This window comes from Carcharhinus amblyrhynchos, chromosome 4, assembly GCF_965287045.1.
Source record: "Carcharhinus amblyrhynchos chromosome 4, sCarAmb.v2.hapA, whole genome shotgun sequence".
Taxonomy (NCBI): Eukaryota; Metazoa; Chordata; class Chondrichthyes; order Carcharhiniformes; family Carcharhinidae; genus Carcharhinus; species Carcharhinus amblyrhynchos.
In genome coordinates this window covers 44,414,897-44,429,098 of record NC_137327.1, presented here as the reverse complement: position 1 = coordinate 44,429,098, position 14,202 = coordinate 44,414,897, and the positions used below count along the sequence as shown (strand labels likewise).

Below are 14,202 nucleotides of genomic sequence, written 5' to 3'. Positions count from 1 at the left end.
ACCTCCACATTAATTTCCTTGCATCCAATAGAGCCAACTAATTTTGAGAGTATCCTTGAAGACTTGCAAGTGAGCGCAATTCATAGAAATTCCCAAAGAAGATTTTATCCTGGGGAAGATTTGATTTAGGGGTGGCATGGAGCCATAGTGGTTGCCCTGCTGCCTCACAGCACCAGGGTTTGATTCCCAGCTTGGGTCACTGTCTATGTGGAGTTTGCACATTCTCCCCATGTTTGTGTGGGTTTCCCCCCACAGTCAAAAGATGTGCGGGTTAGGTGGATTGGCTATGTTAAATTGCCCCTTAGTATCAGGGAGCATGGAATTATACAGATAGATCCTGTCTGGGAGCCAAATGGCCTCCTTCTGCACTGTAGGATTCTATGATTCCTATGAAGTGGCTAATTTTGTAAATGGGGCTGGCTTCCAGCATAATCTTTCGCAAACTGGCGCAGAAGATCATTTGAGCTTGGTTGTGCTTAATGTACTTTGCACTGCTTACACTGCAAAAACCAACTTCACTGTGAGCAGAAACTGTACCCCTAGGTGTCCTTGCTCAAATTCCTCCAACATTTTGGTAGACAGACTGACAATTTTTTTGTAATATGAGATGAGATGTGAGCTCCTCCATTTTACAGAAAACTGATGAAAGTACAGAGTAACAAATATAATTAAAACCTACTTACTTAAACTAACATTAAGCTCCACAATGTCACACAGCTGTACATTATACATTTGAGTTTTCCCTTTTCCACTTTCTGATTCCCAATAATTCTTTATTTAATTATAATTTATTATAATTATTTACTTTATTTGAGCCGTGTGTTATTTGATCGAACAATATTTTTACATGAAGCAAAATATTGAGATCCTCACTTATACCCAGCATAAGGGCACAGTGGTTAGCACTGCTACCTCACAGTGCCAGGGACCTTGGTTTGATTCTGGCCTCGGATGACTGTGTGGAAATTGCACTGTGTGTGGATTTCCTTTAAGTGCACTGGTTCCTTCCACAATCCAAAGATTTGCAGTTTAGATGGATTGGCCATGTTAAATTCCCCCTTAGTATCCAAAGATACGTAGGTTAAATGGATTCACCATGGTTAGGTAGATTAACCATGATAAATGTGTGTGAAAAAGATTTGAAAACAGAATTCTGACTATCATGTTTGGGCTTCAGGACATTTGCATCAGTGCTGTAAAGGAAAAAGATATTGAACAGAAGCTGAAGCAGGTCTTAGTGGAGTGGGATAATCGATACTTCACATTTTCCAATTTCAAAACACGTGGTGAACTCCTTCTTCGTGGTGACAGCACTTCTGAGATCATCACTTTTGCTGAAGATAGCTTAATGGTTCTTGGTTCTCTGCTGAATAATAGGTAAGATCTCAATGTGTGCATCATTTATCAGTTGTCAAAGAAAATGCATCCCCAATCGAAGAAAATGGATAGAAGCGAGGATTTGTTTTTGGTATGTTATTTGCTGGTGAGATGACTGTTTAGTCTTCCAGGGGATCTATACTTTGATTTCAATCAAATTTCAGAACATTATAATGCTACCTTCAAAATTTATCATAATTAGAGCATCTATTCAGACATGTACTTATCCAAATTGCAACTTAAGGGCAATCCCATTAAACATAATGCACGATTGTGGATTTCGGCATATCAGGTAACAGGTTGACATAAAAACTAGTTGGATGGTTTGATCTGAAAGCTGCCTTTATTATTTAATTTCGCCATCATAATTTAAAAACAAATGAAGGAGCCTAGATTATGGGTCAGGGTTCAGGATGCAAGTAACTGTCAAAGCTGAAGAGAGTATAAGGAAAAGTTAGATATATCCAGATTTGGTGTTCAGGTGATTCAAAACTTCTTTTTCAAAAACCCATAGATTATCCAAGGTAAGGAAGATTGAGGAACCTGAATGGCTCCACAGTTCTGAGAAAGCTGATTTGGAATAGAAGGATGACACAATAAGTCTCAATTTCAACCTGACATTGGAGAAAGTTTAATTAAATTGTAGAATGAAATAGTATGGATCAACAGGTGCTTGTCTGTACACAGAATTTGGAAAAGACTGCACCAGATCTTAAAAGTGCAAAGATCCTGGCTGAAATGTTCGCCCAATAATTCAATGGGGAGGCAATGGCCTTGTGGTATTACCGTTAGATTATTAATCCAGAAACTCAACTAATGTTCTGGGGACCCAGGCTCGAATCCCGCCATGGCAAATGGTGAAATTTGAATTCAAGTACAAATATCTGTAATTAAGAATCTACTGATGACCATTAAACCATAGTCGATTGTCAGAAAACTCATCTGGTTCACTAATGTCCTTTAGGGAAGGAAATCTTCCATGCTTACCTGGTCTGGCTTACGTGTGACTCCAGAGCCACAGCAATGTGGTTGAATCTCAACTGCCCTCCAAGGGTAACTAAGGATGGGCAATGAATGCTGGCCAACCAGCAACGTCCATGTCTCATGCATGAATTTTAAAAAAAGTATAAGAAACAAACAACACAATTTGGAATAGACCATTTGGTCATTTGAGCCTGCCACACCATGTAACATGATCATGGTTCATGGTTCTACCTCAAGCCCTCCATCCCAAATTATCCCCTTATTCCTCAATTCCCTTAGGATCCAAATGTCTATCAATCTCAATCTTGAATATATTCAATGACTGAACACCACAGCCCTCTGAATTGAGAATTCCTAAGATCCACAATCCTTTGAGTTGAGGAAATTTCTCCTCATCTCAGTCCTAAATGGGCAATCTCTTATTCTGAGGCTGTGACCTAGTTTTACATTCTCCAATCTGAAGCTCATATCGATATAAACTGAATTTTGACAATTTATTCGATTAAAGAGTATCATCAGTATTCTGTTCAGAAAATCACTGCAAAATAATCTACATTTACATTCTGTGCCTTATAATTTCAAATGATTGGATATTTGATTAAAACAACATTGAATTAAGGAGAGTAGACAGTTACTCATTGTCAGAGATGCAGTAAGAGATTTCATCATCGTAGGTTATTAAATGAGTATAAAGATTGATCTATTATGAGATTCATTATTTTTAAGAGCTGCATGCTAACTCAGTTCTTCTACACTGATGAATTCAGCAGTTTGAAAACCCAGATTGTTTCCTGAGTGGCATCAGCATTTGCTAAAGTAGATTTATTCAAAAACAGATAGATACATCAACACCTGAAATGAACTGTAAATGTCAAGATTATTGACAACATCATTCACACAAGAATACATTGAATTTACATTAACAATTCCAATGTAAATTCAACTCAATATCCAAAACTGCAAAAAAAGTACAAAACAGTAAATTCCTCCCGATTGTCAAAGTGAGCTTATTTGACATGCCTATTTTACTCTCTCAGGTACAATGTGCCATTTAAAGCACATATTCAAAAATGGGTACACAAACTGTCCTCCACCACAGATATCATTGAGAGCTGGCTGACTGTACAAAACCTTTGGATCTATCTGGAAGCAGTGTTCGTCGGTGGAGACATTGCCAAGCAGCTTCCAAAGGTCAGCTATCATTTATTTAAAATAAAATTTCCACCTGGAAATGCAAGATCATGCAAAGTATCAAAGTTTTGGATTGATGGGCAAATAAGTGATATTTGGTTTTTCTGACATCAAATGACCTCACAGAAACAACTCAGGGATGGGCTTGTTGTGATGATCAATGCTGGTGTTTTGATGCTTAGGTCGTACAAGTGTGGGTATGCACATATTCAAGTTCCCACTCCCCTCGCTGCCAGCACTGAGTTGCTTCAAGCAAGAAAGAGGCAAGCAAAGGTACAGAATTTCATGTGGGAGTGAATTGGAGGGAAGATCTGATATCTCCAAGATATCAATTATAGTGACAGGAACAGTGATGGGTGGCATGGTGGCACAGTGGTTAGCACTGCTGCCTCACAGTGCCAGGGACCCAAGTTTGATTCCTGGCTTGGGTCACTCTCTATGTGGAGTCTGCACATTCTCCCTGTGTCTGAATGGGTTTCCTCAGGGTGCTCTGGTTTCCTCCCACAGCCCTGATTAGGTGGTTAGGTGCATTGACCATGCTACACTCCAAAAGTACCCCAACAGGCACCGGAGTGTGGCGACTAGGGGATTTTCACAGTAACCTCATTGCAGTGTTAACTAAGCCTTCTTGTGACACTAATAAATAAACATCCAAATATGAAAAGGATGCATACTTGCCTCCTTAATTACAAAGTGGTTACTGATATAAATGGTATTCTAAAACAATGATGCCTCACTCATGCTCGCTTTTTAATGCAGAGGAGCTTCATTCTCTGGAAAAACTAACATAGAATTATGTTTAATCTATATACCACTATAAAACTAGAATCCCTACAGTACAGAAGGAAGCCATTCGGACCATCAAGTCTGTACCGACCACAATCCCACCCAGGCCCTATTCCTGTAATCCCACACATTTACCCCCTGACACTTGGGTCAATTTAGTGTGGCCAATCAACCTAACCTGCACATCACCCTGGTAAGGATCAAATACATATTGAAATTTTGAATGTTAAGAATCGGTTTACAATGTCACTGTTCATTCCAAATGGGAAATCTAAATCAGAGCTATCATGTATATTTGAACTGCACAGTAAAAAAATGATTCTCAGCTTTTTGCTGAAACTGAGCAATAAGTTCAATATACAAAGATATAAAACTGATGGACAGAAAGACCCACTGGTACTTCAAAAATATACCACTACATAAATAGACATTTCTTTCCTCCCTCCCACCTCAATCGTGTAATCTCCTGGGAGAGGCATGAGGAAGAAAACCCACTGACAATTAGGGAAAAACATTCTGGCAAATTCCTCTTTGACCCCCTCACGCATTTGAAACAAGTCCAGGAGACCAATTGTTATCCATAAAACAATATGGGTGAGAAATTGGGGGGTTTTGCAGCAGAGTTTGGGCACTCTGACAGCCTTCAAAGCTCTAAGTGGTGCCTGTAAAGCCATGAACAGGATAAACTGTGACTCTGCCATATTGGTGACAGCATAAGTGTGCTCACGGTGAATCATAACCCCAAGTATACAGAGCAGGCAGGTCATGACATCAATCAGCATATAATACTGATATGATATCAGCATGTTGGAGCTCAATGCTACAGTTAATCCCTTCTATGAACTTCGTACGGCTGAATATGCATTCAGTAACCCCTCAACCCCTCCTGCCAAATTAATTAACATTATTTAATGAGATCATCACAGATCAGTTGGTTTTTTTTTTCTGGCTGTTGTTTTGATGCTGTAGGTTTTTGGAGTTTTGATTGTTGTCCAAAGTTTCACCTGCAATATGGCAGGTGTTGAGGGACTTCAATGATTTTGCACAAGCCAAATTTGCCTACAATCTTAGACATTTCCTTGGAATACTGCATGGCTTGGAAAATGGGCAGAGGCCAAAATGAGCGCAACAACTTGCTGGAAGAGGGAGGAGGAGCAGGAAGAAGGGTTATTACCAGGAAGCCATTATGATCACTTCAAAATTAAGTCTGTGGGCTTCAGATGTTCAAACTAGCAAAGGGCTTTATTGAGAGGATGCTAACACTACAGGCTGCAATATTGCATTGCCTGTTTGCCCACGCATATGATTCATGATCAGTCTCTTAAAGTGCCCTTGTCCCACTGCAAGGCTGCTAGTGAGAAAACATTCGAAGTATCATGAACATACAGCAACCATACACATCCACAACATGTAATTTTCCAATCTGAATGTCAGTAAGAAACAATGAATGAAGATCTTTACAGTTCAGTAAGGATGTTATCACTGAAATCTTCTATGTGCTAGAGTCACAACTGAAACTTTAGAACAGGAGAAAGACTGCACTGTCAGTGGCTGTGAAGGTGACCGTAACATTCAACATTTATGATTCTAGCTCTTTCTAGGCTGAAACTGGGGCTATTTGCAATATCTTGCCATTTGCAATCTGGGCAGTGAGGCTGTCTTGTCGAGGAACTAGAACTATATTTCATTCCCTCTTACAGAATGAAGGAAATGGAGTATGTATATGGCTTCACTGGGATTGCAGACATTCACATGATGCAGGGTGCCATAAACTGCATGCACATTGCTGCATGTCAATTATGTCCTTTCAGACCAAAATAGATTTCGATTCCTCAATGTCAGATAGTGTGAGATCATAGACAACAAATCATGTTGGTGAATTTTTGAAGTCCTGCAGCAAATCATAATGTCCTCCACGTTGTGGCACTCTGCAATACCAGCTACATTTGGGTCACCACAGCAAACCAAAAGGTGACTACAGGGGTGCTTTGGGTAATTTACTGACAACATTGTTGCAAAAGCTTCACACAAAACAACCTGCTTCAATTGCACCCCACTGGCAAACGTTCACTCCCTCCACTATCATTCTTAGAGCCCGATTTTACCATTGCTAACGGGCGCGAAAACATGGTAAAGTCAGGCATGAGGCCATTAACATGACCCGCGCCTGTATCTGCGCAGATGCTCACTTTACGGAGGCCTGAAAATGGTCTCAAACCAATTCGCGCCCGAAATGGGCGCGACGGTGATTTAAATGCATTTGCATGCATTTAAATTGAATTAATGAACTGCCTGCCCAACTTTATTAGCATTTCGCCTTTTACTATCATGTTCGCACGTCCAGATTCGGCACAAAACAGACATGCTGGGCAAAAGGTCTGATTTGGGCGCTCTAGCTGCTGAAGAGGTAAGTTCAGAACTTCTAATGGGGCTCTCTGGCTCAGATGGGTGGTTGTGTGTTGGGGGGGTGGTGGCAGGCAGGCCAGATTATTCTCTGGTGAGGGGGGGTGGGGGGGCAGGCAGGTGGGAGAAGGGAGACCTCATCACTTTCTGGTGGGGGGGGGAGGAGGAGGCGGGTCAGATGTTTCTCTGGTGGATGGGGGAGGGAGGACAGATCGCTTTTTGGTGGATGGAGGGGGGGAGGACAGATTGCTCTCTGGTGGAGGGCAGAGGGAGGCTAGATTGTCATCTGGTGGGGGGTGGGAGGGGAGGCAGGCCTGATCATTCTCTGGTGGGGAGGGGGGGGAGCATGGGCCTAATCATTTTCTGGTAGCAGGGGGAGGGAGAAGGGTAGATCGTTATCTGGTGGGTGTGGGGGGGGGGAGACACAAACTTTCTGTTGGGGGGGTGGGGGAGGCCCGAACATTCTCTAGGCAGGGGAGGCCCAATCATTTCCAGTGGGAGGAGAGGCCTGATTATTCTCTGGTGGAGGGGAGGGGGGAGGGGAGGAGGAGGCCTGATCATTCTCTGGGTGGTGGGGGGCAATCCATCTCAGGGGATGGTGTGGGGGAGACCCGACCATTCTCTGGGAAGATCCAATCATTCTCTGGGTGGAGAGGGAGGCCCATTCCCTGGGAGGGAGGCCCTATCATTCTAGGGGTGGGGAGGGAGTTCATTCTATCCCATCACATTTCTAATTCTGATCACTCCAGTTATAAATGCTGCTTAGATTATATTTCACTTGCCATGAATGTTGTTCTTTTTCCCCTACACCAGCAAGTTCAGAAAAAACAGAAATTATCATATTACCATTTCCCAAATTATCTTCTAAACTTGGAAATGCAGCACTTAGAATTTACTGCAAGTTTTCTGTCGCTAAACACAATCCCAAAGGTTTGTGAATTAACCAACGGTTATTTGTTCATGCACCTATATGTTTTATTACACAACTTCAATAAAGGCCTGGATATGTACCTCAGTGGATTTTGCAAGTACAGGCAGCAGAGAGAAGGGATGCCACAGCTATAATATTGCACATGCACTTAATTAGTGAAGCTGTTAAAGTACTCGGCTGTAAGTATGTGAAATATACTGGGAAGGAGACTAGATGGATCCCTGGTGAAGAAGGTGGGGTCGGGGGAGGGGGGCAGGAGCAGGGGGCGTCCGCTGCCACTCGGTGGTGATCAGTGGGGGGGGGGGGGGGGGGGGGGCGAAGGGGGCAGGGGGTCGCGATTGGCCTGGGTAGCGGAGTGGGTGTGTAGATAAGGGGGAAAGTTATGTTGTAGGGATGGGAGTGATATCTGTGGGGTCCATCGCTCCCAGGCTGCTTTATCTGCTTTTTGCGGCCCAGAAGCGATGTGACAGTGGCACAATTTTCATATTTTTTCTAACTGCTCATGCGCAGTTCAAAGCTCTGATCATTTCAGGTGCTAAACCCTGCCAACAATGCAATTCAAACTCGTGATCTTTTTTTCAGGCTAAGTGCTATTAGGGGTGATTTAAAGCAGATTTCCAAGTCGGATCTGAATGGTGCCTAGATTCAGCACTCAGAATGAAAATGGTAAAATCGGGGCCTTAGTGGCAGCAGTGTGGACTATCTACCAGATGCACTGCAGGAACCAAGCCTTCCAAACCCATGGCCACTACCATCTAGAAGGCAAGGGCAGCAGATGTGTGGGAATACCACACCACGAAGTTCCCCATCGTGACTTGGAACTATATTGCCGTTCCTTCACTGTCAGAGTCAAAATCCAGGAACTTGCTCGCTAACAGTACTGTGGTGTACTTACACCACATGATTACAACAGTTCCAGAATGCAGCTTACCACCACGTTCTCGAGCAATTTGAAATGGGAATAAATACTTCCCCAGCAATGTGCGCTTCCTAAGAATGAATTTTTAAATAATACGCTGAAAGCCATGCTGCCACATGAACAAGGTACTGCAGACCAATAGCATGTTGAAACAATGCCTTGTTCTGGATGAGCCCTACAGTAATCAATAGTGTGGATATGAAGTTCTGTGATGGTCTTTTTTTTATTTCTTCTATGGGATGTGGGTATCACTGACAAAGCCAGTATTTGTTGCCCACCCTAATTGCCCTTGAACTGAATGGCTTTTCGAGGCCATTTTGGAAGCCAGTTAGAGTCAATCACATTGCTGTGCATTGGGAAACACATATAGGCTAGACTAAGTAAGGATGACAGATTTCCTTCCAAGGGCATTAGTGAGTCAGATGGACTTTTACAGCAATCAGTTATAATTTAACGGTCACTCTTACTGAGACCAGGGTTGGGATTTTTTCCAGTTTTGGCAAAGGCCAACGCTAGGTGGGAAAAGCAGCTATTGACAATGATGGTGGTTTTCTCCACCATGTAGTGTGAAACTTTGAAAAAAAACTCAAAGTCATGGGTCACACGACGTAGGGCTGTCAGCGACATAGACGCTCAATGATCCAGGCACCATTTTTAAAAGCTGCTCCAGAGTACAGCAGGCAAACCAATTCATCCAGATGCACCCCCAGCACAATCCTGGTACTACCTTGGTATCAAGCTTGCACCCCCCCCACCCCCGACACTCCTTGGGCATGATCCTCTGAATACTGCACTCACCTGAGCTCCCCTTGGACTACTGCTCACCAGTGCATGCCTTGAGAAACCAGAGGTACTATATTCTGTTCTGCCATCACACCACTGTAGATCGATTTTTTGATGTCAGGGGATGATTCCAGCAAATGGGCCTTATAATTATGTGCAAATTTATCATAATGCAGTTCCCAACATTGAATATCTTGAAATACGGCCTGTCGCTGACGAAGGGAGGGGGCAATCACGACATGATTTCATGACGAAGTTGTCATGAAATGCAACTTTGGACTTTTTGCAATATTTTCCGCTCCTGTTGCCAATTTAATGGACAAATTGCTCAGCTGCTATGATACCCTGCAAGCCCCTTTGCACACTGTAGTCTACAATCATAATGACAGTAATATGAGCTTGCATGACAAGATGTAGGGTGGCTGTGCTGCTAATGCTGCAATAGAAATTTGGCGTCAGCCCTCAGACTCTGCAGTGTTGATGGGTCTAAAATTGTGCAACCAGAGTTGGCGACCACAATCCTGAAAAGAGTAGGCCAGGGGCTCTGCAAAGCTCTACATCAAGTTGTTTGCAGACTCCCTCCAACCTCCTTGATACTGAATGCAGTCTTCTGGGCTTCCCAATATTCCAAGCATTTAGCTGTGCATGGCCATCAGCTTTCTTCAGTCAGCTGTCCCATCAAAGTGCTCATCTGATTAGCTGGCACCTGTGCTATCCTTGTCCACGTCTTTCTTGGTTGCAGTCCACTTGTGCATAGTGTATCACACCTTCCAACGCACCCTCTAAATTGTGCCCAGCGTTAGTATTTGAGCAGGCAGCTGTGAATATGAAGTCAAACGTTGGTGCATTTTTAATATCACTGTCTTGTGTCTATTCCTCCATTATCTGGCCAGGTTGCACAATATTTAAAAGAAGACAAGTTGTGGTTTGGTGAGCAGTGGCGGCAAGTTTGGGGATGGAGGGAGGTTGCATATACGTCAGCTGCAGGCTTTAAATCAAGAGAGAATGTGGAATGAAAGGGAGGTGGAACGTGAGAATGAGGCTATCATTGGCTTTATGCTCAGCACTACTCACAATCTGTGCAATGGACATCACAGTAAAGGTCATTACCATCTCCTCCATGAAGTTTAGAGCCTGTCCCCTTTCAGTTAGTTTCTGTAGCATCCTGTTGTGTACAAGCTTGTCCTATAAGAGACAAGGAAGGATGCCATGCATGTTTTGCAATCTGTTTAGATAACTCAGGCCTTTTCCCCCATCCACCCCATAACCCCACAAATTTCCCCTGGTAATCCACGTAACCTACATATCTTTGGACAACAAGGGGCAACTTAGCATGGTCAATCCACCTAACATCTGTACATCTTTGAACTGTGGGAGGAAACTGGAGCATCCAAAAGAAACCCACGCAGACGCAGGAAGAACCCAGGTCCCTAGCGCTGTGAGGCAGCAGTGCTAACCACTGTGCCATTGTGCCGTTGGATGCTGGCTGGGTTCTAAACTCACTAAAATGGACAGGTCACCCAAAACTACATCACAATCAGCAGGCTTGGGGTAATTGAGTATTACAGTTCCTTGCTGCTTCCTATCACATTTCCTTGTAAGTTCAAGAATCTTGTTCCATTTAATTTTACATTGAGGGAATTTTAAAATATTAAAATCCTTTCATCATAAATATATGTACTCCTTTTCCCCAAGTTTATATTAGCTCCTTGAATCATGTGATTTTTTTTATTCTTTAGGATCTGTCTTGAACGTTTTGCTCATTCAGCAAAAATCAGTTCTGGAACCAATAATTCATCTAGCAGAAAGAAAAATAAAAAGTAAAAATATATAGGAGTTTGAAAGGATTACAAAGTTAAAAGTAGTACAAGGAACAAAATCATGCATGATGATTTTCAATCTTAAAATGTCAATCTGTGTAAAATTGCAAAGGCAATTCTACTGTGTCACAACAGGAAGCAAAGAGATTTTCCAACATCGACAAGTCCTGGATGAAGATAATGAGCCGAGCCCATGAAATCCCGAATGTGGTTCAGTGCTGCACTGGAGATGAAGCTATGATCCAGCTGTTACCACACCTTTTGGAACAACTTGAAATGTGTCAGAAATCATTAACTGGGTAAATGCATAACTGTGAATATATGTTAATTTTGGGCTTATTTATTTACTATTGTGATGGAAAACTATTGAGATAAGCAGATTGGTATTTTCAGCCTATTAAGGTGTGCAGCCAGGTCCAAGAGCAGAGATGCAGCTCCCCATTCCTGTTGTTCAAGTGAGTGATATTTTTTCTATCCTCTGTCCTTTTATCTTTTTCTTCTATTATTGCTCCTTGAATAGTTCTTGCAAAGGCAAGATGGGTCAAAGAGCTTAGTTCTCTGTTGTATGATTCTATATTTCTCACCCATATGATCTCATGTCATGCCTCTAACCAATCAGTGCTGGTTTTTGGTGGGATATAAAATGGTGTTCCTGGAGACTTTCCTCCTATTTTGCTTAGTCTCTATGGCCATATGCCTGAGCTATGATCTCTGCCTTTTACCTGACATGACACAATGTGGCAGGAATGAGTGTCCAATTTATATGCTAGTTACCCTACTAAACAGCAAGTCAACCATAAGTGGTTGACATCTACATATCCATGCTGAATTAGTTTGCACCAATTTGTGGACCTTTAGGTGCTGTGATTTTGCCCTGTCAATACATTGAATCATAGAAAAGCTGCTAGTGCAGTTGCATAAGAACATAAGAACATAAGAAATAGGAGCAGGAGTAGGCCATCTAGCCCTTCGAGCCTGCCCCGCCATTCAATAAGATCATGGCTGATCTGTCGCTGCTCAGTTCCACTTTCCCGCTTTCTCCCCATAACCCTTAATCCCCTCTCTTATCAAAAACCCATCAACCCGCGTCTTAAAAATATTTAGCGAGGCAGCCTCCACCACTTCAACAGGCAGAGAATTCCAGAGATTCACCACCCTTTGAGTGAAGAAGTTCCTCCTCAACTCCGTTCTAAACCGCCCCCCCTTTATCTTGAGGCTGTGCCCCCTAGTCCTACTGTCTTTTTTGAGCGGGAAGAGTCTCTCCACCTCTATCCTATCCATCCCATTCATCATCTTATACGTCTCAATAAGATCTCCCCTCATTCTTCTAAACTCTAACGAGTACAAGCCCAGTTTATTCAGCCTCTCCTCATAGCTCAACCCCCTCAACTCCGGTATCAGCCTAGTAAACCTCCTCTGCACTCCCTCCAAGGCCAAAATATCTTTGCGCAGGTGCGGCGCCCAAAACTGCACACAGTACTCCAGCTGCGGCCTCACCAATGCCCTATACAGCCGCAGCAAGACCTCCCTACTTTTATATTCAATCCCCCGCGCTATGAAGGCCAGCATCCCATTCGCCTTCCTAACCACCTGCTGCACCTGCAAGCTGGGTTTTTGCGACTCATGCACAAGTAATTTTGTTTCTTTCTTAACCACAGTGAATGAGAAGGGTGCATGAAGGCTGGTGAGTGAATTAAAATGTCTATATTGATGGATTGCCTTGTTTACTCTATTGCTGTACCACGGATGTTGGGATTACTGTTCATGACATTGTTGGAAGTAAATTACCATGAATAGTCTACCATTTTGGGTTGTGATCTTGCAACCCACATCGTTAACAACCGTCAGTGACAAGCATGATTTTTCCATCAACTCTGTGCTGTAAGGACCATTGTGGATTTGTGAAAAATACATCCCTGCAGTTCTTTGTTGTTGAATCTCCATAAATGGTATAGATCTGCAGTAAGGGATCAAGATCACAGAGCAAAACCATTTCTGTAACATAGATGGGTTTTAGGAGATTGCAGTTGTACAAGGTACGGGATTACATGGAACTTCATAAGAAGGTATGCTTTTGTCTGATTTGGATTACTGTTGTTTCTTGTTATTGTAATGCAAATTATTTTTACTTGTTGTTTCCCATTGAGGGATAGTCGAATGTGCTGAAATCAAGATATAATTTTAATGATGTATTTCTCACTTTCTCTCCTGCTGCTATTAAATACCAGTTATCTGGAAAAGAAGCGCCTGATGTTTCCAAGATTTTTCTTTGTATCAGACCCTACTCTGCTGGAAATTCTGGGCCAAGCCTCTGATTCCCATACTATACAAGCACATTTGCTTAATGTGTTTGACAATATTAAATCAGTCTTATTCCATGAGAAGGTGAGTTTGAATTGCTTACAAATCTAATATAAGCAAGTAATATGCATTCCTGCCAGAAAGCTTGTAGTATAGTATTAACCCCAACTACTAAAATAGCACAATTATACAGCATGTAGAAGTGAGGGAAATTGAATTAATATAGGTCTCCATGATACAGAGCTAGCACTGGCACAGGCATAATAGTCTTCTTTCTGTAATGTTTTTGATTCTGACATTTTAACAAAGAATAACATTTAAACCTTATAATTCAGTTCATCTTCCTGTTTCTAATTCTCTAATTGTCCTATTCTCAGTTAATTTCTTTGTAATTTTTCCATCACTTTGGATTCTATCTTTCCATTTGTTTTATCTCTAAGAGATTAAGAATTATACCATTAACTATATTTTAAGACCAGAATTCAAAGATAAATATTTTCAATCATATTCCCATGTACATATTATCACCCAACGCCATGTTTTCACTAGAATCGTTTTCCTTAGAGCAGACAGGGATTTAATAGTTTAAAATCATGAAGGATCCAGAAAGAGTAAATAAAGAGAAACTGTTTCTGGTGGTGGGCCAATTAAGATTGAGCACAAACTCAAGGTGGTAGGTAAAAAGAAGCAGAGGTGACTTGACAACA

The 14,202-nt window shown here is 42.1% G+C and overlaps 1 protein-coding gene across 1 annotated transcript in view; it reads left to right on the top strand.

The window, feature by feature from the left end:
- Positions 1-14,202, top strand: part of LOC145342419 (dynein axonemal heavy chain 5-like) — a 230,601-nt gene that overhangs the window by 76,649 nt on the left and 139,750 nt on the right. The window contains exons 31-34 of the mRNA XM_080187984.1: positions 1,178-1,377; positions 3,399-3,552; positions 11,330-11,493; positions 13,423-13,579. Of these exons, the coding sequence (XP_080044110.1) occupies positions 1,178-1,377; positions 3,399-3,552; positions 11,330-11,493; positions 13,423-13,579 (675 nt within the window). The remainder of the gene's footprint in view (positions 1-1,177; positions 1,378-3,398; positions 3,553-11,329; positions 11,494-13,422; positions 13,580-14,202) is intronic.